Source organism: Ammospiza caudacuta, chromosome 22, assembly GCF_027887145.1.
Source record: "Ammospiza caudacuta isolate bAmmCau1 chromosome 22, bAmmCau1.pri, whole genome shotgun sequence".
Lineage (NCBI taxonomy): Eukaryota > Metazoa > Chordata > Aves > Passeriformes > Passerellidae > Ammospiza > Ammospiza caudacuta.
Window position 1 is genome coordinate 4,114,556 of NC_080614.1, and position 23,492 is coordinate 4,138,047.

Here is a 23,492-nt window from a genome sequence, read left to right on the forward strand (position 1 = left end):
TCCCCAGGTTATTCCAGAGGGATGGAGCAGCGCTTTTCCAGACCTAAGAAACCCCCCCAAAAAAATCCCGGAGGGATGGAACAGCGTTTTTCCAGATCGAGGGCCCCCCAGGTTATTCCAGAGGGATGGAGCAGAAATTTTCCAAACCTAAGAACCCCCTCAATAATTCCAGAAGGATGGAGCGGTGTTTTTCCAGACCTAGCCCCCCCGTGGGTGATTCCAGAGCGCTTTTCCAGCTTTCCCAGACCTACCTTCCAGCGGGAAGCCGGTGCGGGGGTAGTTCTGCCCCGGCGCCGGGCGCATCATCCGCGGCACCGTCCCGGGCAGCGCTGCCATGGTCGGGGGGCGGCCGAGGGGGCTCCGGTGCGGACCGGGGCTGGACCGGGGCGGGGGAACACCGGGCACAACCAGGGGGGCTGCGGAGCCGCCTCCTCCGACCTTCCCAGCCCTTCCAGCGGCTGCAAAACAAGGGAGAAATCTGGGCTCCGAGCGAGTGGGGAAAAACCGCCCAAAAATTATTAAAAAAAAACCCCCGAGAACGGTTAAAAAAAAAAAAAAAATCAGCGGAAAAATCAAAACGCTGCAACGCTGGGGGATGAAAGGGGTGGGGGATGAAAGGGGAGGGGGGGGATCACCCACCAGAAATTGCCGGGAAAGTTTGGGGGCTGTGTCCCGAGCGGCCGCTCCGCTGGAATGTCACCCGGGAGGAGCAGGCACGGCCAAAGTTGCCAAAAGGAGCTGGGCTGGGCTTGGGGCTGGTTTGGGGCTGGCTCGGGGCTGGTTTAGGGCTGGCTCGGGGCTGGTTTGGGGCTGGCTCGGGGCTGGTTTGGGGCTGGTTTAGGGCTGGCTCGGGGGGCAGAGCGGGGGGAGCCGCGGCCCCCCGGATTCGCTCCGTGCGCTGCGGTTCTTCCTCCTCGCGGCGCGGCTGTGGCAGCGCTGGAGGAGGAGGAGGAGGAGGAGGAGGAGGAGGAGGAGGAGGGGGCTGGAAGTTGCTCCGGCGGGGAAGTTGGGGCGGTGGGAAGGACGGGCGGGCTCTGATAGGCTCCGGCTCCTTTCTTTTATGGGAAGGGGGATCCGCGCCCGGCGCCGGCACCAATGGGAGCGCAGCCCCGCGCTCCTTCCCAGAGCGATTTTTTTGGGATGTTTTTGGTCATTCTCAGGCTCCTCGTGGAAAGATGGGGTGATGGAGCGGCTGGGAAAGATTTGGGGTGGAACAGAGCACGGGGAATCAGGAATTGCGGGAGTTTGGGGTTTTTTGGTGGGTTTTGGGGGATTTTTTTAGGGTTTTTTTTTCCCCCTAAGCGGATTCCAAGAGGGGAAAAGCGGGCGGGGCATGGGATCAGGGTGGGGGAATTGCGGCGTGGATTGAAAAATAAAATAAAATTTAAAAACGCAAATTAAAAAAAAAAAAAAAGAAAGGAAATAAAATAAGGTTTTAATAAATAAATAAAAAGTTTAAAATGAATGAAAATTAAAATGAATGGCATTAAGTGGAATAGGAATTAAACAAGACAACAACTTTTAAAAGCTGAAGTTAAAAAATTGAAATTCAAATATTTAGAAAGTATTTTGAGAAAGTGAAAAGACTTCAATAAGAAATAAATGGAATAATAAGAAATAAATGCGATATAAATAAATAAATAAATAAAATGCTCTCCATCTCCAAGGTTTGGAGCCGCTTTTCCCATCCCTCCATCCCTCCCTGGGGGGTGTCAAAGTCCCACCCCGACGCCCCCCAAGTCTTTGGGGCCGGCCCAGCGCCCCCACACCATCCCCATCCCAGGTGCCGCCCTCATTAATTAACAACCGCGTTAATTACGGGGCGGGCTCGGGGCCGGGCGGAGAATTCCCGATTTTGCCCCAAAAGCTGCGGGAGCCTCGGGAATGAGCGCGCAGCGGGACGTGACGCCGGCGCCGGCGCTGCCTTTTGTTCGCAGCTGTAAAAGGGACTCGGCCCCGCCGCCCCCGCCGCCCCCTCCCCAAAACCCCCCCAGGAGCGGCCGCCCCCGGCCCCAAAGGGGACCCCAAAGCCCGGCCTGGCCCCCCCCAGCCCGCCCCGCTCCTCCCTTGGCTTTGCTGTGGGGTTAAACCCGGCCTGGAGCCCAATCTCGGCCTAAGCCGCGCCTAAACCTGCGCGATTTGGGCTTTTCTGCTTTTCCATCCTCAAATCCACCTCAATCCCCCTCCAAAATCGGGATAGTGCGAGGAGGGGGAAAAAGCGATTTTAAAATCCTTCCCGAGGCGTCAAATTGCGCCCGGACTCTGAGCCCGGCTCAGGCGCGACTTTGGCGAACGAAAATAAATCTCGCTCCTTCCCCGCTTCCCAAAAAACGCCAATTCCCGGAGGTTTTTTTTTGGGGAAAAAAATCCCGTCCCCGCCGCATTCCTGACGCTGTAATTGAATTATTAGCCGGGATAGTGGGGAAGGAGCCTGGGAATAAAGTTGAAAATTGAATATTTCTGCTCTGGCGGCGCTGGGGGAAGGTGAAACCCCGGGAGCGGAGCCCGAGCCCTCCTTCCCCGCCGCTCCCGCCGGGGTCACGGAGCCCGCAGGAAAATCCCGCACTTCAAACGCCGCCGTTGTTTTCCCTCCTTCCCCCGCCCCGTTCTGCCGGAATTGGGGGAAGATTCGGCAAAAAAAAAAAAAAAAATTAGAAAAAATTAGGAAAATTTCACTTTCTCCCTCCTGCAGCTCCGGACAGTGGCCACGCAAAGAGCTCCAATGGTTGTTGTCATTGTTTATATTATTATTATTATTATTATTATTATTATTATTATTATTATTATTATTATTATTATTATTATTATTATTATTATTATTATTTTGAGGGGGGGTCAGGCCGCGGCCGCACCCTGGGGTTTGTCCAGGTGGGGGCCAGGGGGTGACAGGGATTGTCCCCACCTGGGGAAGGGACAGCCTTGTCCCCACCCATCACCCCAAAAATCCGCTCCAGGAGGGGTCACCTGCGCCAAATCCTTTTTGGTGTTAAATTTGAATTTTTTTCCTTTTTTTTTCCAATTTTTTTTCTTCTTTTTTTTCCTTTTTATTTCAGTTTTCCCATCTTCTCCCGGCTCTGCCTCGCGGACAAAAGCCGAGCGCGGTTCTCTGGATTAGAGGCGGCATCCATCGGGATGCGGAGCGCGGAATTCCCGGAGCTCTCCCGGCGGGAATTTCTCTCCCCACCTTCCCGGCGCATCTCCATGGTTTCCTAAGGTATGTTCCTGCTCGATAAATGCCGCGATTCCCGCGGGAACGCGCGCTGGGATTATTTGGGATTTTTTTAGGAGCATCCCGTTATTCCCCGCATCCCTCGCGGGAGTGTTTCCAACTCGGATGCGCGCTTGGAAATGCGGATTTTTAGGATAAAAAGGCTCCACATCCCATTTTCTCCATGGAAAAGACGCTCTCAGGTTGATTGAACCCGTCTGGAAAATCTCCCCAATCAGCGATTTTATTTATTGCAGTTCTCCTCAAAATCCCATTCTAAAAATTATTTTTATTAATTAAGATTCTCCTCAAAAAGTCCTTTTATTTTTTAAAAAATTTTATCATTTTTTTAGGGATATCAGCCCATTTCTGGAGCGGGGCGCACCCAGGAAGGAGAAATTTCCCAGGAAAATCCCTCAGGAGGAAAACCCGAAGGATTCGATCCCGATTTTCAACACAAGGAGGGGAAAAAGCAAAACCAAACCGAGCCCAAAAGCGGCCGGGGATGAATTCCTCGATGAAAAGTTGGTTCCAGGAAGGCGATGGATGTGGGAAGGTTTTCCGTGGGAGATCCCAGCGTTATTTTCCCAAGCGATTATCCCAGGAATCTCCCTTTAAAGGGAGAGAAATCCACCTTGGAAAAACGGGGATTGAAAGGAAAATATTTCTGTGGGATTTCCGCGTTTTTCCAGAGTTTTTTAGTGCCGGGAGAAGCCGGGATGGGAGCGGGGCCGGGGAAGGAGCGAGGGAGCGGCGGGGAAAGTGGTGGAAAAGGGGCTGGGAGGTGTGGAAAGAGCAATTAATAGATTAATGAAGTGATTAATTCAATGAATTCTCCTTTTCCAGGAGGAGGGAATCCAGGAATGTCCTCAGGAGGGTCCCAGGAGTGTCCCAGGAATGTCCTCAGGAGGGTCCCAGGAGTGTCCCAGGAATGTCCTCAGGAGGGTCCCAGGAGTGTCCCCAGCAGACCCCCAGGATGATCCCAAGTGTCTCCAGGAGACTCTGGGTGTCCCCAGGAGATCCTGGCAATGTCCCCTTCGAATCCAGGGTGTCCCCAGATGATCCCAGGAGTGTCCTCAGGAGTGTCCCAGGAATGTCCCCAGCAGATCCCAGGATGATGCCAAGTGTCCCCAGGAGACTCTGGGTGTCCCCAGGAAGGTCTCCAGGAGATCCTGACAATGTCCCCAGCAGATCCAGGGTGTCCCCAGGTGATCCCAGGAGTGTCCCCAGTAGTGTCCCAGCAGATCCTGGGGGTGTCCCCAGGAATGACCCTAGGAGACCCTAGGAGATCCTGACCCTAGGTGATCCCAAGTGTCCCCAGGAAATTCTGAGTGTCCCTAGGAGTGTCCCCATCAGATCCTTGTTACCCCCAACAGTGTCCCCAGGAGATCTCAGGTGTCCTCGGGAGTGACCCAGCAGATCCCGGGGGTGTCCGCAGGAGTGTCTTCAGGAGATCCTGGCAATGTCCCCAACAGTGTCCCCAGGGAATTCTGAGTGTCCTCAGGAATGTCCCCATCAGATCCTGATTATCCCCAGCAGTGTCCCCAACAGTGTCCCCAGGAGTGTCTCAGCTGATCCTGGGTGTCCCCAGGAGATTCTGGGTGTCCTCAGGAGATCCTGGCAATGTCCCCTTCGAATCCAGGGTGTCCCCAGGTGATCCCAATTGTCCCCAGGGGATTCTGAGTGTCCCCAGGAGCGCCCCCATCAGATCCTGGTTATCCCCAGCAGTGTCCCCAACAGCGTCTCCAGGAGATCCCAGGTGTCCTCCAGAGCGTCCCAGCAGATCCTGGGTGTCCCTGAGGGTGTCCCCAGGAGATCCCAGCAATGTCCCCAGCTGATCCCAAGCATACCCGGGTGATCCCGAGTGTCCCCAGGGGATTCTGAGTGTTCCCAGGAGTGTCCCCATCAGATCCTGGTTATCCCCAACAGCGTCCCCAAGAGATCCCAGGTGTCCCTAGGAATGTCCCCAGCTGATCTTGAGTGTCACCAGAGTTGCCCCAGGTGATCCCAAATGTCCCCAGTGGGTTCTGGGTGTTCCCAGGAGTGTCCCCAGGAGATCCCAGGTGTCCCCAGGAGTGTCCCAGCAGATTCTGGATGTCCCCGGGGCTGTCCCCAGGAGTATCCCATGAGTGTCCCCAGGAGATCCTGGCAATGTCCCCATGTGATCCCGAGTGTCCCCAGGGGATTCTGGGTGTCCCCATCAGATCCTGGTTATCCCTAGCAGTGTCCCCGGGAGATCCCAGGTGTCCCCAGGAGATCCTGGCAATGTCCCCAGCTGATCCTGAGTGTCTCCAGGTGATCCCAAGCATGTCCAGGAGATTCTAAGTGTCCCCAACAATGTCCCCAGGTGATCCCAAGTGTCCCCAGCAGTGTTCCCAGGAGATCCTGAGGGTCCTCAGGTGATCCCAAGTGTCTCCAGAAGTGTCCCCAGGAGTGTCCCAAGAGTATCCCCAGCAGATCCAGGGTGTCCCTAGAAGATCCCGCGTGTCCCCGGCAGTGTCCCCATGACTGTCCTGAGTTTCACAGGAATGTCCCCAGCAGAACCCGGGTGTCCCCAGGTGATCCCAGGTGTCCCCAGGAGATTCTGTGTGTCCCCAGGAGATCCCGCCAATGTCCCCAGGGTGTCCCCAGGAGGTTTCAGGTGTCCCCAGGGGTGTCCCCAGGGGTGTCCCCAAGAGGTCTCAGGTGTCCCCAGGGGTGTCCCCGGTTTGTTTTTCCCAGAGCCCAGACCCGAGGATCCAAGTCCCGGGCGGGGCTCAAAGGGCGGAGCGGCCCCGCCCTGGGCCGGGTTTAAATCGGCCTGGAGCCGTTCCCTGATCCAAGCCCGACATCTCTGGGATGAGCCGGGAATTTTCACGGGATAAATCCCAACCGCGAGCCTGCAGCGGCCCCGTTCCCGCTGTGGATCCCGACACTCCCGATCCCACAGAATTCCCGTCCCTTCTCAGATTCCCGGAGCGGGATTAAATCCCCTTTGCCCGAGGCTCGGCCCCGCTCCGGGCGCCGCTGGGGTTTTCCTGGATTTCCCGGGGCTCGTTCCGCCCGGATCCGCCTCCGGAATAACGCCTGGAATCCAGCGGGGAGAGGGAATTGTCCCGGGCTGTGACCCCCGAGGGATCCCGAGGGAATCTGAGATTCCCAAAGGGCTCTGGAGAAGGGGCAGGGATGGGGAAAATCGGGATGGGGGAAATTGCGATTGGGATTTCCAGGGAGTTTTCTCCTGGAGATCTCCAGCCCGATGGGATGGGATCCATAAAAATCCACAATTCCCTAAATTCCCATTCCAGTTACATCCGTGTGGGATTTCCACCCCAGTCTCTGTTCCCACCTGGGATCATTCCCAAACTGTTCCAGCTGCATCCATGTGGGATTCCCATCCCAATCCCATTCCCACATCATTCCCAAACCATTCCAGTTGCATCCATGTGGGATTCCCACCCAGGATCATTCCCAAACTGCTCCAGCCACATCCATGTGGGATTCCCACCCCAATCATCTCCATGGGACTGGGGCCTCTCCTGCTTTTTGGGGAGCATCTCCATGGGTTTTTGAGGAGCATCTCCATGGATTAGGGGTCTGTCCTCTTTTTTTGGGGGACGTCTCCGTGGGTTTTAGGATCTGTCCTGGTTTTTGAGGACAATTTCCATGGGATTTGGGATCTGTCCTGATTTTTGAGGAGAATTTCCTTGGGATTGGGTGTGATTCTGCTTTTAGGGAGAATCTCCATGGGTTTGGGGTCTGTTCTGCTTTTTGGGGACATCTGCATGGAATTGGGGTCTGTCTTGAATCTTGGGAGCACCTCCATGGGATTTTGGGGAGCATTTCCATGGGATTTAAGATCTGTCCTCCTTTTCTGGGAGATATCTCCATGCGTTTTCAGATCTATCCTGCTTTTTGAGGAGAAATTCCATGGGATTGGGGTCTGTCCTGCTTTTTGGGGACATCTTCATGGAGTTTAGGATCTGTCCTGCTTTTTGAGGTGAATTTCCATAGGATTGTGATCTGTCCTACTTTTGGGGAGCACTTCCATGGAATTGGGGTCTTTCCTGCTTTTTTTGGGGGGACATCTCCATGGGTTGTAGGATCTGTCCCGCTTTTTGAGGAGAAATTCCATGGGATTGGGGTCTGTACTCATTTTTGGGGACATCTCCATGGGACTGAGGCCTGTCCTGAATTTTGGGAGACATCTCCATGGGTTTTTGGGAAGCATTTCCATGGGATTTGGATCTGTGCTGCTTTTTGAGGAGAATTTCCTCGGGATTAGGTCCTATTCTGCTTTTTGGGTGCACTTCCATGGGATTGGGGTCTGTCCAGCTCTTTGGGGATATCTCCATGGGATTTGGGCCTGTCCTGAATTTTGGGAGACATCTCCATGGGTTTTTGGGAAGCATTTCCATGGGATTGGGTTCTGTCCTCCTTTTCTGGGAGACATCTCCATGGGTTTTTGGGTCTGTCCTGCTTTTTGAGAAGAATTTCCATGGAATTGGGACCTGTCCTGCTTTTTGAGGAGAAATTCCAGAGGATTGGGGTCTGTTCTGCTTTTGGGGAGCGTCTCCATGGGTTTTGGGATCTGTCCTGATTTTTGGGAGACATCTCCATGGGGTTTTGTGCAGCATTTCCATGGGTTTGGGGTCTGTGCTGCTTTTTGAGGAGAATTTCCTTGGGATTGGGTCTTACTCTGCGTTTTGGGAGCACTTCCATGGGACTGGGGCCTCTCCTGAATTTTGGGAGACATCTCCATGGGATTTTGGTCAGCATTTCCATGGGATTGGGGTCTGTCTTCCTTTTCTGGGGGACATCTCCATGGGGTTTCGGATCTGTCCTGCTTTTTGAGAAGAAATTCCATGGGATTGGGGTCTGTCCTGCTTTTTGGGGGACATCTCCATGTGTTTTAGGATCTGTCGTGCTTTTTGAGGAGAATTTCCACGGGATTGGGTCCTATTCTGCTTTTTAAGAGCACTTCCATGGGTTTGGGGTCTGTCCTCCTTTTCTGGGAGACATCTCCTTGGGTTTTGGGATCTGTCCTGATTTTTGGGAGCATGTCCATGGGAATTTGGGAAGCATTTCCATGGTATTTAGATCTGTCCTGATTTTCTGGGGGACATCTCCATGGGGTTTGGGATCTGTCCTGCTTTTTGAGGAGAATTTCCACAGGACTGGGGTCTGTCCTGCTTTTTGGGGACATCTCCATGGAATTGGGCCTGTTCTGATTTTTTGGGACCATCTCCATGGGTTTTTGGGCAGCATTTCCATGGGTTTTAGGATCTGTGCTGCTTTTTGAGGAGAAATTCCATGGGATTGATGCCTGTCCTGCTTTTTGGGGAGCATGTCCCAAAAAGCAGGACCGGGATTAATGACGATAATTATTGATAATGATTGATAATTATTGATACTGGATCTAACAAAGCCTCACTTGTCACAGCAGGTGTTGTAAAGCCAGGCCTAAATCCCACTGGAAACCCAAGGAATTCCAGCAGGAGGAGCACGAAGGTTAAAAAACTCAGCAGGACCAACTCAGTGATCCCAAATATTGATGGAAATCAGAAATTATCAGTAAGAAACTCATTCAAATTGATAAAAATCAGGAATTATCAATAGACTCAGGAAATATTGATGGAAACCAGGAATTATCAATAATAAACTCACCAAATATAGATCAAAATAAGGGATTATCAATAATAAATTCACCAAATATTGATGGAAATCAATATCAATTATGAAAATCAATTTTCCATAATAAACTGTCACAAATATTGATTAAATCAGGGATTATCAATAATAAACTCACACAAATATTGGTTAAATCAGAAATTAATAATGAACTCAATAATGAACTCACCAAATATTGATTAAAATATTATTATTATTACTATATTACTACTAATAATATTGTCAACTCTAAACCACACAAATAAATTGATAAAACAATCAAAACAAAGGAAAAATAAAATAAAATTTATTTTTCCTTTGTTTTGATTGTTTTATCAATTTATTTTTAGTTTTAAAAATTTGGGACTCCTTTAATTGTAGAACTGAGACTTAAACAGGAATTATTTTAATATTCACACTTAATTAGTATTATTTATTTATATTATTATTTATTTACAATTTAATTATTGGTTTTATATTCACACTAAAGTATTTGTTAGTATTTTATTATTTATTTACATTAATTATTGATTTTATATTCCAACGAAAGCATTTGTTAGTATTTTATTAATATTTGAATAAAGCCCCCGAACCTTTGGAGTCATACAGAATTAAATGGGAAAATAAAGGGATTTTTCCATGGGGAAAAAAAAAAACACATTCCAGGGTTTTAGACCAGGAATAGGAATTTAGGAATTTTTATGGGATTTTTGTGGATCCCATCCCTCTCTCCCATCTTCGTCCCAGCATTCCCAGCCCAAAATCCATGTCCCAGGTGCATCCTAAGGAATGAGGGAAGGGAAGGGAAGGGAAGGGAAGGGAAGGGAAGGGAAGGGAAGGGAAGGGAAGGGAAGGGAAGGGAAGGGATCCCACCTGGAATTCTCTGCTCCAACATGGAATTGTTGGAGAAGGTCCAGAGGAGGCCATGGAGATGCCAAAGGGATTGGAGCAGCTTGGACGGATGGAGGGATGACGGACGAATGGATGGACGGACGGACGGATGGAATCCATGGATGGATGGATGGATGGGGGATGAGTGATGAATGGAATCCATGGATGGATGAAATCCATGGAGAGATGAATGGAATCCACAGATGGATGGATGGATGGATGGATGGATGGATGGATGGATGGAGGGGTGTGGAGAACTTGGAACAACTTCCAGCGTCTGGAGGGGCTCCAGGGAAGCTGGAGAGGGAATGTTCCTCGGGAAGAGGAGTGCCAGGATAAGCAGGAATGGGTGAGACTGAGATAGAGTGATTTAAGTGGAATTTGGGAAGAAATTCCTGCCCAGGAAGGAGGCGAGGCCCTGGCACAGCTCTCCTGAAAAGCTGTGCCTGCCCCTGGATCCCTGGAATGTCCCAGGCTGGGCTGGATGGGGCTGGAGGCACCTGGGGCCAGGGAAGGTGTCCGGACATGGAACGGGATCGGCTCGAAGGTCCCGCCAACCCAACCTGAACCATTCCGGGGTCCTTTTCCCTGTCCCACAGTGCCACCTGAAGGGGGAATTCCCGGAGTTCCTGCAGGAATCCCCAGCTCCGGAGGGATCAGCGTGTCCTGGGACCGATGTGCTCGGACACAGCTTGGACACAGGTCAGGGACCTTTCCTTCCCTTTCTCCCTGTAGTTGGAATTCCTTTGGGATCTCTCCGGGGATCTCTGAACCCCTTCCATGGAGCGGTTCCTCGGCTCGCATCCCTGGGGCTTTTTTGGGATAAGCAGAGCGGCTGCTCTCGGCGTTCCATCGGCAGATCCCTGCTGCCACCGTGTGGACCCGGCCGGGAAGGTTCGGGAAAAGATTCCCTGCTTTTCCCCGTCATCCATCCATCCATCCATCCATCCATCCATCCATCCATCCATCCATCCATCCATGGATTCCCTCCCTCCCTCCCTCCCTCCTTCCCTCTCCAGGATAACAGAGGGTGATCCATGGATGGTTTTATATAAAATCATATTTTCTCTATAAAAGGTTATTCTCTTTAAATTATATTTTCTATAAAACTATATTTTCTATTAAAATGACACCTCCAAAACTCCCCTGAGGAGGTTCCAGCGGCCCTGGACACTTGGGAATGCTGGGCTGGATGGAACGAGCAGCGTTGGGACCTCGGATCCTCCTTGCCTGAGCCTTGGATCAGACAGGGAGAATTCCATGGAATCCTGAGCCCTTCCACCAGGTCCATCTGGGGATTTGGATGAGCCCCCAGCTCCTCCCAGCTCCTGGTGAGGATAAAAATCCTGGATGTCAAGGATGGGGAATTCCAGGGAGCTCCAAGTGGGACCTTGAGCATCCAGAAGGGCCCAAGGAGCCTGGAGCAGGGGAAGCTGGGATTGGGAAGGACCTGCCAAGGAAGGAATTGTCCTGGGACAGGGAAGGACCCAAGGTCCGCAGGGCCAGGATGGGGAGGAACTGTGGGATGAGCTCCCTCGGCCTTCCCAGTGTTTGATCCCCAGTTCCCACCAAAGAGCCATGGAGATGCCTTGGGGAAAGATGTTGGAGATCCTGGAGTCCATGGGAATCTGTGCTGGGATCTGGGGCTGGATCTGGCTGTGGAGGACACCAGGACAATCCCACACCTTCATTCCATGCGATCCCAAATCTCCACCTGTACCAGGATGTGGGACTGGATTCATCTTTGAAGGACACCAGGAAAATCCCACACCTTCATCCTGGACAATCCCAGGCCTTCATTCCAGGTGATCCAAAATCCCCGCCTGCATAGGAATGTGGGGCTGGATCTGTCTTTGGAGGACACCAGGACAATTCCATAGATCCCTTCATTCCAGGTGTTCCCAAACCTCTGCCTGCACTGGAATGTGGACCTGGATCCGTCTTTGGAGGACACTGGGACAATCCCTTCATTCCAGGTGATCCCAAATCCCTCTCTGAACCAGGATCTGGGGCTGGATCTGGCCTTGGAGGAGACTGGGATGATCCCACACCTTCATCCTGGACAATCCCATGTGTTCATTCCAGGTGATCCCAAATCTCTGACTCCACTGGCATGTGGGGCTGAATCTGGCTGTGGAGGACACTGGGACAATCCCTTCATTCCAGGTGATCCCAAATCCCTCTCTGAACCAGGATCTGGGGCTGGATCTGGCCTTGGAGGAGACTGGGACAGCCCTGTGCCTTCATCCTGGACAATCCCATGTGTTCATTCCACGTGATCCCAAATCTCCACCTGTACCAGGATGTGGGACTGGATTCATCTTTGAAGGACACCAGGACAACCCCACGCCTTCATCCTGGACAATCCCATGTGTTCATTCCAGGTGATCCCAAATCTCCACCTGCCCTGAAATGTTGGGCTGTCTTTAGAGGACACTGGGACAATCCCTTCATTCCAGGTGATCCCAAATCTCCACCTGCACCGGGATGTGGGACTGGATTCATCTTTGGAGGACATTGGGAGAATTCCTTCATTCCAGATGATCCCAAATCCCTGCCTACATCAGGATCTGGAAGTTCAGGGCTGGAAAAATGCGGAATCTGAGTTAATCGGGATCATTCCCATTGGAATTCGGATCATTCCATTGGAATTGTGATAATTTCCATTGGAACTGGGATAACTTCATTGGCATTGGGATAATTTCCATTGGAACTGGGACCAGTTCATTGGAATTGGGACCAGTTTGTTGGAATTGGGATAATTTCCATTGGCATTGGGATAGTTTCCATTGGAGCTGGGATATTTTCCATTGGAATTTGGATAATTTCCATTGGCATTGGGATAGTTTCCATTGGAGCTGGGATATTTTCCATTGGAATTTGGATAATTTCCATTGACATTGGGATAGTTTCCATTGGAGCTGGGATATTTTCCATTGGAATTTGGATAATTTCCATTGGCATTGGGATAATTTCATTTGAATTGGGATAATTTCCATTGGAATCAGGACCAGTTCATTGGAATTGGGATAATTTCTGTCAAAACTGGGATTATTTTCATCAGGACTTGGATAATTTCCACTGGAAGTGGGAAATTATCCAAATTTCCCCTGGAATTGGGAGAATTTAATTGGAATTGGGACCAGTTCATTGGAATTGGGATAATTTCCATGGGAATTGGGATAATTTCATTGGAATTGAGGGATGGGAAGGGTTGTGGATGGATGTCGTGGCTTTTTTAGGGATCATCCTCCCCCTGGAATCCCAAGGAATGGCTGGGGCTGGGAATTTGGGATTCCCTCATGCTCTGGGGTTTTCCAGGGGGTCAGAGCTGGGTATGGATCCCAAAGGAATCCCATGGGGTGAGGAGAAATGGGAAAAATGATCCCATGGGAAAAGATTCCTTTGGTTTCTCTAGGCTGTAAAAACTGCCCTGATCCCAAATTTCTGCAATTCCCAGAAATTCAGAATTTGCTGGAATTCCCACTTTTCCCTCTTGCTTTCCTTTCCCTGTCCTGCAGGAATTTGGGATGAAACCTGGACTGAACCCTTCCCATGGAGTAAAAACCTGACACAGCCTGGATAAATCCCTAAAATTCCAATATTCCCCAAGTGTGGCCTCAGGAAAATTCAGGAATCCCAATTTTCTTCTTTCTGAGGTGATTTTTTGCTGGAATTCCTGCTTTTCCCTCCCCCTTTGGCATTCCCTGGGCATGGAGCTGCTCCCAGAAGGATCCAGTGGGATCCTCGTGCTTGGATTCCTCAGGATGAGCCCAGATGGATCCAGGAAAATTCAATGGAAAACCTCCAGGAAAATCTGGGGAAATCAGGAATAAATCCCATTTTTCCTTAAAAATTCCAGGAATTCCTTTGAATTTCTTTGAATTCCCATTTCTTTGGCTGCTCCCTAAGTTCCCTTTTCCTTGGGAATTCCCATTCCTTGATTTCAATTGATTTCAAAGTCATGGAATTTTTTCCACGCCTGCTTTGCCCTATGAGATTGAGCAGCACTGGGAATTAAAGGAATCTGGGATTCCTGGGAATGAAAATATTTTGAGAAAACAGCATCTGAGTGGATCCCAAGGAGGAGCAGGAGGAGAATTCCCACTTTTCCCTGGATGTTCCCTCATTCCCAAAACGCTTTTGGGCAGCTGAGAGGGAGAAGGAGCAGAAATTGGGGAAAACCTCCAAAATTATGGAATTTTCTGCCTTTTCCTATGGAAATGGGGCAAGAAATTGGCAGAATGAGGATCATACTCAGTGTCCATGTGGGATTTGCTGGAATGAGGAGCTGGGAATTCCCACATTCCTGCCATTTTGGGGAATTTTACATCCCAGCTGAGCCCCGAAGATGTTTTGTGCCTTCCAAGTTTTTTCTGGGAACATCCAAGTCTTAACCAGGATTTTTTTCCAGGGATAAAACATGATTTTTGCTGGGATGAAAAATCTTGGAAAAACCCTGGGTGCAATCTAGGAATTAAATTCCAGAAGATCCAAGCTGAAAACAAAGCAGGCAAAAATCGCTGGAAAAGTCAAAGGGAAAAAAGTTGGGAATAATGCTGGGAAAATGGGAATAAATTCCGGTTTTCCATGTTTTCAACCAGGAGCCCCTAGATGGCAGCAACGCCCCGGAAAAAGCTCGGGGAAAGGGAATTTTGAGGATTTGGGTGTTTTGAGGAAAGGGAATTTTGAGGCTCTGTTGGGCTCAGCTTCCATTGAAAATTCCTAAATTTTAAAACTCCTGCAGATTCCTGCGCTCCTGGATTTTTCCTCCTCTCCTCAATCCCAGATTTTTCCCTTTTTAGGGAAAATCCTCCATTGAAATCCCCAAATTCTGGGTTGAGATAATCCCAAATTCTCTTTTAAGGTCCCTATGATCTTCAGGAAATTCCTGGGATTCTTCATCCCCTTCTCCAGCCGGTTTGGAAAACCTGGATCCCCCAGGAAAGGAAAATCCCAGAATTTCATTCTCCAGCTCCAAAATTCCTAATGTGCAAAAAAACCCTGGAATTTGGGGGCCTGGATGGATTTTTATGGAATTTTTCCAGGATTGGGATTTCCAGCGCCACTGCTTTAGGGAAGCAAAACCCTGGAAGTCACATCCCAGTGCGGGAAAAGGAGGACAGAACTCAATCCCATGGAAATGCTCCCCAAAATCCCATGGAGATGCTCCCAAAAATGAGAACAGGCCTCAGTCCCATGGAAATTCCCCTCAAAAAGCAGGACAGATCCTAAACCTTTGGGATTTGGAAGAGAAGGAGCCAAATCTTTGGGATCAGGGAGCAGGGAAAGGACCAAACCTTCGTGGTTTGGGAATGGGAAATGAAAAAACCTTTGGGATTTGGGAGCAGGGGAAGGACCAAAACTTTGGGATTTGGGAGCAGTGAACTAATCAAACCTCCTGGATTTGGGATCAGGGAATGATCCAAACCTTCAGGATTTGGGAGCAGGTCACAATTCAAACCTTTGGTGTTTGAGAGAGAAGGAACCAAATCTTTGAGATTTGGGAGCAGGGAATGAACCAAACTTTTGGGATTTGGGATCAGGGAGTGAAACAAATCTTCAGGATTGGGGAGCATGGAATGAACCAAACCTTTGGGATTTGGGAGCAGGGAATTAATCAAACCTACTGGATTTGGGATCAGGGAATGATCCAAACCTTCAGGATTTGGGAGCAGGTCACAATTCAGACCTTTGGTATTTGAGAGCAGGGAATCGACCAAACTTTTGGGATTTGGGATCAGGGAATGAAACAAATCTTCAGGATTGGGGAACAGGAAATGAACCAATCATTTGGGATTTGGGAGCAGGGAACTAATCAAACCTCCTGGATTTGTGAGTAGGGAACGATCCAAACCTTTGGAATCTGGGAGCAGGAAAAGAACCAAGCCTTTGGGACTTAGGAGACTTCCAGAAGCTCCTCCCTGCACTGGGTTTGGGAACAGGGAATGAACCAAAGCTTTGGGATTTGGGAGCAGGGAATGAACCAGACCTTTGGGATTTGGGATCAGGAAGTGAACCAAATCTTCGGGACTGGGGAGCATGGAATGAACCAAACCTTTGGGATTTGGGAGCAGGGAATTAATCAAACCTACTGGATTTGGGATCAGGGAATGATCCAAACCTTCGGGATTTGGGAGCAGGGAAAGAACCAAACCTTTGGGACTTAGGAGACTTCCAGAAGCTCTTCCCTGCACTGGGTTTGGGAACAGGGAATGAACCAAACTTTTGGGAATTGGGAGCAGGGAAGTGAACCAAATCTTTGGGACTGGGGACCACGGAACGAATCAAACCTCCTGGATTTGGGATCAGGGAATGATCCAAACCTTTGGGATTTGGGAGCAGGGAACGAACCAAACATTTGGGATTTGGGAGACTTCCAGAGGCTCCTCCCTGCACTGGATTTGGGAGCAGGGAATGATCCCTTTGGTTTTTGGGAGAGAAGGAACCAAACCTTCAGGATCTGGGAGCAGGGAAATAACCAAACCTTTGGGATTTGGGAGCAGGGAACTAATCAAATCTCCTGGACTTGGGATCAGCTAACAGTCCAAACCTTTGGGATTTGGAAGAGAAGGAGCCAAACCTCCTGGATTTGGGAGCAGGGAATGAACCAAACTTTTGGGATTTGGGATTGGAGAATGAACCAAATCTTCAGGATTGAGGAGCAGGGAACTAATCAAACTTCCTAGATTTGGGATCAGGAATCAATCCAAACCTTCGGGATTTGGGAGCAGGGAACAAAACCTCCCGGTCTGAGCGTGGGTCTGGATTTGTCCTTTTCCCTTTATTTTCCGTTTCCCTCATCCCAAAGTCATTCCCACACCTTCCCGGCCTATGTGTCCTTCCCGGCAGGACAAGGCCGGGATGTCCCCGGGAGTTTTTAATCTCCCAAATGCTTCCCAAAATTAATCTTGGAGAGTGCAGGAGCGGGGGAGGGAGCGCTGCCCGCGGCCCGTCCTTGGCGCTCTTCCCTGGGGAACACGGACAGGAAGGGGTTAAAGGCAAGGTGAAACACGAAACGGCGCCGGCAGAAAGGCGGGATCTGGGAAAGCTTTCCTGCGATGGAAAACAATCCAATGTCCTCTGGAAGGGCTCCAGGGCCGTGTTCCCACCTACCGGGAACTCTCCTCTGCAGCGGTCACAGGAAAAGGGCAAAAATCGGGATTTGGGATGGGTTCGCACCATCCAAGGGGGATGGAAAGCTCCAACACCGGGAATTCGCCCTGGGAAAAGCAGAAATGTGGGGGAGCACGAGCGAGAGGGGCAAGGAGTTAAATAATGATGGGGAAAATAAGGTGGTTTTGGGAGTCACGGAATTTCTGGGTTGAAACATCCCAAAAGAAAAAGATTCTGGGATGAGCAAGGTGAGAATTCCAGTGGAGGGATGATCTCTCTGGAATGGCCCCGGGGTGGGAGAAGGAGGCTGGAGCTGGACAAGGGATCAAACCTTTGGGATTTGGGAGCTGGGAACCAACAAAACCTTCGGGATTGGGGAGCAGGGAAAGGACCAGACTTTTGGGATTCGGGAGAAAATGAACCAAACCTTTGGGATTTGGGAGAGAGGAAAGGACCAATCCTTCAGGATTTGGGAGAGAATGAACCAAACTTTTGGGATTTGGGAGCTGAGAACAAACAAAACCTTTGGGATTCGGGAGCATGGAATGAACAAAACCTTTGGGATTTGGGAGTGAGGAAAGGACCAAACCTCCGGGATTTGGGAGAGAATGAGCCAAACCTTCAGGATTTGGGAGAGAATGAACCAAACCTTCAGGATTTGGGAGAGAATGAACCAAACCTTTGGGATTTGGGAGAGAATGAACCAAACCTTCGGGATTTGGGAGAGAATGAACCAAACCTTCAGGATTTGGGAGAGAATGAACCAAACCTTCGGGATTTGGGAGTAGGGAGCGAAACTTCCAGGTCTGAGCATGGGTTTGAATTTGTCCTTTTCCCTTTATTTTCCCCCTCCCTCATTCCAGTCCTTCCCCCCCACTGCCCCGGGGCCATTCCAGAGGGATCATCCTGCTGCTAGAATTGTCACCTCCCATACCCCAGAGTCTCTTTTTTGGGATATTTCAGCTGGGAAATTCCATGAATCCCAAAAAATCCTCATACTCCAACATATTCCTGCATTTCCCATGACAGGGAGGGGTCCCTCACCCTTCCCCACCAGCAGGAACAGCCTGGGCAGGTTTGTTCATTAACGCAGCCCCGGGTTAATTAATTACCGCGGCCCCAGGCTCATTAATTAACGCAGCCTCCCAAGGTTCCCTGCCCTCTGTCCAGAGGATCCAGGCAGTGCCAGGAATCCTTCTGGGAGCGCTTTGGGAGAGAACATTAATCCAGGGTCTCTTAAACTGCCACAAAATTCCCAAAAAACCCCTGGAATTCCCATCCTGGTCCCAGGCCAGGCTGGAGCAGTCTGGGGTAGTGGGAGGTGGAACTGGGGGGGATTTAAGCTCCTTTCCCCGCCCCTCTGGAATTGTGGAATAAGCAGCGATTTCCTGGGAAAGCTGGGGAGAGGGGATGAGGGAGTGTCTGTGCCAGGAAAAGCTGGGAAAACCTGGGAAAAGCTGGGGGAAAATGGGAATGAGAGAGCATCTGCTCCTGGGAAAGCTGGGAAAAAGGGATGAGGGAGTGTCTGAGCTGGGAAAACGTGGGAAAAAGGGATGAGGGAGCGTCTGAGCTGAGAAAAACTGGGAAAGGGGGATGAGAGCGTCTGCTCCCAGAAAAACTGGGAAAAGAGGAAGAGGGAGCGTTTGAGCTGGAAAAATGTGGGAAAAAGGGATGAGGGAGTGTCTGAAGTGGGAAAAACTGGAGAAAGGGGATGAGGGAGCGTTTGAGCCAAGAAAAGCTGGGAAAAGGGGATGAGGGAGTGTCTGAACTGGGAAATGCTGGGAAAGGGGATGAAGGAGTGTTTGAGCTGGGAAAACCTGGGAAAAGCTGGGAGGAAAATGGGAATGAGAGAGCATCTGCTCCTGGAAAACCTGGGAAAAGGGGATGAGGGAATGTCTGTAGGGGGAAAAGCTGGGAAAAGGAGATGAGGGAGCGTTTGAGTCAGGAAAACCTGGGAAAGGGGGATGAGGGAGTGTCTGAGCTGGGAAATGATGGGAAAAGGGAGATAGAGAGCATCTGCTCCTGGAAAACCTGGGAAAAGGGGATGATGGAGCACTGCTCCCAGAAAATCTGGGAAAAGGGGGTGATGGGGCGCTGGTCCTGGAAAACCTGGGAAAAGGGGATGAGGGAGCACTGCTCCCTGTTTGCCTCCCGGAGCTGCCGGCCGTGCCTAATTAGTGATGTCGAACATGCAGCGCGCTCTTGCCTCCAATTAGGCTCGTCTTAAAATGAGGCGTGGCGTTCATTTCACTGAATGTTCACTTTAATTTAGGCCCAGCTGTGCCCAAACCCCCGTCGCCGCTTTACACAGAGATTAAACACAGACAAGTGCGCTCTCAGGAGGAGGAGAGAAATAACGAGATAAGAGATAACGAGGCCAGCCCCGAACTCTTCCCAGTGTGAGTGAGGTGTCCCAGCGATGCTGATAGAACTTCAGCAACCTCCACCCTAAACCACTCCTCATCCGTGTCTGGGTCAATGTTCCCCACCTGGAGCCTAAGTCAGGTCTAAATCAGGTCTGAATTGGTCCTGAAGGGTGCCCGGACAGCTGGAGCCCGTGGAGATCCGGGATTTGCTGTCGCCCAAACAAACATGGCCCTGTTTGACCTCCCCTGAGCAAACGAGCCCGCCCAGCTCCTCCCGGCTCTTCCCGGAGCCTCCGCCAGGCTGCGATTCCCGGCAGCGCCCGAGGGTTTGATCCCTTCCTCCAGCCCGGGGTGTGGGAAGAGGCACAATCCAAGATTTTGATCCCTTCCTCCAGTCTGGGCAGTGGGGGAAAAGCTCGATCCAAGTGTTTGATCCCTTCCTCAAGCCTGGGACATGGGAAGAGGCTGGATGCAAGGATCTGATCCCTTTCTCCGTCCCAGGCAGTGGGAAGAGGCTGAGTCCAAGGGTTTCATCCCTTTCTGCATCTCAGGGACTGGGAAGAGGCCGGATCCAAGGATCTGATCCCTTTTCTCCATCCCAGGGGGTGGGAGGAGGCCAGATCCAGGGGTCTGATCCCTTCCTGCATCCTGGGCAGTGGCAAAAGGTCAGATCCAAGGGTCTGATTCCTTCTTCCAGCCTGGGCTGTGGGAAGAGGCTGGATCCAAGGATCTGATCCCTTTCTCAATCTCAGGAAGTGCTAAGAGGTGGGATCCAAGGGTTTGATCCCTTCCTGCATCCTGGAGAGCGGAAACAGGTCAGATCCAAGGGTTTGATTATTTTCTGCATCTCAGGGACTGGGAGGAGGCTGGATTCAAGGGTCTGATCCCTTCCTGCATCCTGGGCAGCAGGAAGAGGCTGGATCCAAGGATCTGATTCTTTGATCCATCCCAGGGGGTGGGAGGAGGCTGGATCCAGGGGTCTGATCCCTTCCGGCATCCCGGAGAGTGAAAACAGGTCAGATCCAAGGATCTGATCCCTTCCTCCAGCCCGGGCAGTGGGAACAGGTCGGATCCAAGGGTTTGATCCCTTCCTGCATCATGGGTATGGGAAGAAGTCGGGTCCATGGAGGGCTTGGATTGCACACGTCGGGCTAGGAGCTCCTTCTCCAGCTGCCACCACTCCTCGGGGACCCCTCAGGGCCACGGTGCCTCCGTGCCCCCCTCGGGCAGCACCAGCACCGCGGGCAGGAGACTCCCGTGGGGTTCCGGGAACGGCCTCAGCTCCTTGGCCCCGAAGCGCGGCGAGACGGGGTCAGCCAGGAAGCGGAGATGGAAACCACGACCCAGGCAATGAACGAGGCCGCCCAGAGCAGCACAGCGCAGCCCGGCCGGCTCGGGCAGGGGGCGGCTGCCACAGCGGTACCACAGCCTGGCGCTGGCGCTGCACCGCGACACGGCCACCTCGGTGCCACCGGCGCCGCGCCGCAGCTGGAAGCGGTACAGAAACCCGTGGGCGCTCACCAGCTCGGCCGTCCTGTCCTTGTCGCCGACAGCCGGGCTGGTGGCCCAGCTGTCCCCGCGGGCGTCGTAGCGCAGCAGCAGCGAGCGCAGCGTGCCCCCGGTGACGTAAATGTCCCCGTCGCACGCGGTGGCCGCGTGGGCCACGGCGAAGGTGTCCCTGGGCAGGGCGGCGGCGAAGGCCCAGCGGTCGCGCCGGGGGTCGTAGCGCTCCACGGTGGCCAAGCACTCGCCCCCGATGGCGTAGAGGTGCCCGTCCAGGGCCACCAGCTGGCAGTGTGGCCGTGCCTGGCGCAGGGGACAGATGTCACACCAGCTGTCCCTCAGAGGGTCGTAGCAGAGCACGCGGCGCGAGGGGCTCCGCGCCCGGCCTGTCCCCTCCCAGCCGGGCACCAGGAACAGGTAATTGAACATGGAGCACGCGGCACAGCCCCGCCCGGCCACCCCGGCCGGCAGCTGGCACAGCTGGCACCAGCGGTCCCCGTCCTCATCGTAGTAGCAGAGGCGGCCGCGGCGGTGGCCGGGCTCGGCCGGGGGGACATCGGCCACCACCAGGCGCGGCCGCCCGCGGCTCCGGAGCGCCGGGAGCAGCTCCCGCTCGCCGGCATTGAGGCGGCCGTAGATGTTCGGGGAGCGCAGCACCTGCAGGAGGTTGGCGCTCATCACCTGGAGGGCAGCGTCCTGCAGGGCCCGCAGCTGCTGAGCCTTGGCCACACGCAGAACCTCGGAGCAGTTCCCCAGGTGCACCTGGGCGGGCAGTGACGCCTGGGATGGCTCAGGACCCGCAGCTGGAGCCCCACCGGGCAGTGGGAGCTGGGGGGTGCTGCTCTTCCAGCCGGGAGAAGGTGGTTCTGGAAGGTTCTCCGTGCCCTCCTGTGGAACTGAGGTGGTGTCGGGATCAGGAATTTCCAAAGCTGGATTCTCCCCCTGGGTTCCGGAGCTCTGTGGCTCTGCCTGGTCCCTGTCCCTGTGACATTGGGATGTCCCCACAGGGACAAAGGGCAGGGACGTCTGCTTGGACACCGACTCGGAGGTGGACTGCACGAAGTAGTCGTAGACCTTGCCCCGCAGGCCAGGCCTGGGCGGGCTGTCCCTGTCCTTGTCCTGGCGCTCCGGGATGAAGTTCTCCTCCACCTGGATCTTGGCCACCGAGGAGAAGGAGTAGGAGGTGTCTGAGCCCACCTCGCTCGCCGTCAGCAGCAGCCCCAGGCTGGAGGTGACGCTGAGGGTCCGGACTGACCCCGTGCTGCCCTCCCTGCTCCTCCCTGCTCCAGCCGGATCCCGCTCCGTTCTCTGGGCGCATCCATCCCCCTCTGTCCGGGCGTCGGGAATCCCCGGGGAACTCCCGGAGCTCGGAGCAGCTGCGTCCCTCCCTGCGGGGCTGCCCCGGGCTGCGGCCACGGCCCCGGGGTCGTGAGAGCCCAGCTCCATTCCCAGCGACATTCCCGGCTCCCTTCCCACCTCGACTCCTGCCTTGCTTCCAAGATCGCTTCCCAGCAAAATTCCCGGCTCACTCCCCAGCAAAATTTCTGCCTTGCTTCCCGGCTCACTTCCCAGCTTGCTTTCTGGTTCACTTCCCACCTCAATTCCTGCCTCACTTTCCAGCTTGCTTCCCGCTTCATTTCCCAGCTCGATTCCTGACTTAATTCCCATTTTCTTTCCCAGCTTGTTTCCCAGCTCGTTTGTCTGCTCACTTCCCAACTCATTAACTGGCTTCATTATCAATTTGCTTCCTGGCTTTCTTCCTGGAGTGTTTCCCGGCTTGATTCCTAGCCTGCTTCCCGATTTGCTTCCTGGCTGACTTCCCAGCTCACTTCCCGGTTCTTTTCCCAGCTCTTTTCCCTGCTCGCTTCCCGTCCTGCTCCCAGGATCACTCCCCAGCTCAACCCCTGTTTTACTTTCTGATTTAATTCCCAACTTCCATCCCAGTTCCCTTCCCAACTCCCTTTCCATCCCGGCCGGACTGAGCGGGGCTTTGCTGGGAATCAGCTCCGAACCCACCTCTTCTCCTTCCTCCTCCTCCTCATTACTTGGAAAGCTCTGCTCCCCCCGGAGACCTTCGTGCTGCATGCCGGGGCCATTCCCACACTTGTCCGCCCCATCCTTCCTCCTCCTCCTCAGAGCCCCATCCCCATCCCGGTTTTCCCGCTGCTCTCCCGGTGGGATTTTCCCGGGGGGAGGCGAGCGGTTCCTATAAAACCTGAAGGCCAGGGAGAGGAGCAGCAGCGCGGCCGCCGACAGGAGCAGCTTCCCGGGCAGCGGCATGTCCGAGTGCCAGGCCGGGGGCACCCGCTGGGGCATTTTTCCACGCGGGAATGCCGAGGAGCCGATTAATGATTTGCCGGGAGAGGCCGGAGCGCGGCGGACCGGGACAAGGTGACTTTGAGCGGGCAGAGCTGGCAGGAGGCTTCCGGAGGAGCCGCGAATGTTTGGGATGGGCTGGGCTCCAGGGAAAGGTGCAGCCCAGGGCCGGCTCTGTTGGCCTGGGAAACGGAGAGAGAGGCTCGGGGAAGGGCACAAAGGCAGGGAAAACATCCCCGGGGAGCTGCTGCTCCTCCGTGCTGCTTTAAAAAGGGTCGGGCAATGAAAAAAGAGGAAAAAGAGAAAAAGTTGTTGTGCCCAGTGAAGGCTCCTCATCCCTCGGTGCTCCCGGAAAAGGGAGGGAGCAGCAGCCAGGAGCCCTTTGGGCTGATGCCGAGCAGCTGCTCCGCGGCACGGCCGGGTGACGAATTCAGCAGCTGATT

At 52.8% G+C, this 23,492-nt stretch overlaps 2 protein-coding genes across 4 annotated transcripts in view; both read right to left on the bottom strand.

Moving 5' to 3' along the window:
- The window catches only part of PAX7 (paired box 7), a 142,475-nt gene extending 142,139 nt beyond the window's left edge, over window positions 1-336 (bottom strand). For all 3 annotated transcript variants that reach the window (XM_058818712.1, XM_058818710.1, XM_058818711.1), the window contains exon 1: window positions 252-336. In XM_058818712.1, coding sequence (XP_058674695.1) covers window positions 252-336 — 85 coding nt within the window. The remainder of the gene's footprint in view (window positions 1-251) is intronic.
- A 20,088-nt stretch (window positions 337-20,424) lies between these two features.
- On the bottom strand, window positions 20,425-23,049 carry KLHDC7A (kelch domain containing 7A). Its single transcript, XM_058818536.1, has 2 exons — window positions 22,366-23,049; window positions 20,425-22,257 (listed from the first exon to the last, which is right to left on the bottom strand). Exons 1-2 carry the CDS (start codon window positions 23,047-23,049, stop codon window positions 20,425-20,427), a joined length of 2,517 nt encoding a protein of 838 aa, XP_058674519.1.
- Between the last annotated feature and the right edge of the window lie 443 nt (window positions 23,050-23,492).

What these genes read in the sequence shown, in the direction of transcription:
- KLHDC7A (XM_058818536.1), bottom strand. Translation starts at nt 23,049, where the DNA reads ATGCCCCAGCGGGTGCCCCCGGCCTGGCACTCGGACATGCCGCTGCCC. An exon ending in GAATCGAGCTGGGAAATGAA is followed by an intron (nt 22,258 to 22,365) that starts GCGGGAAGCAAG and finishes CTGGGGAGTGAG; the next exon opens with CCGGGAATTTTGCTGGGAAG.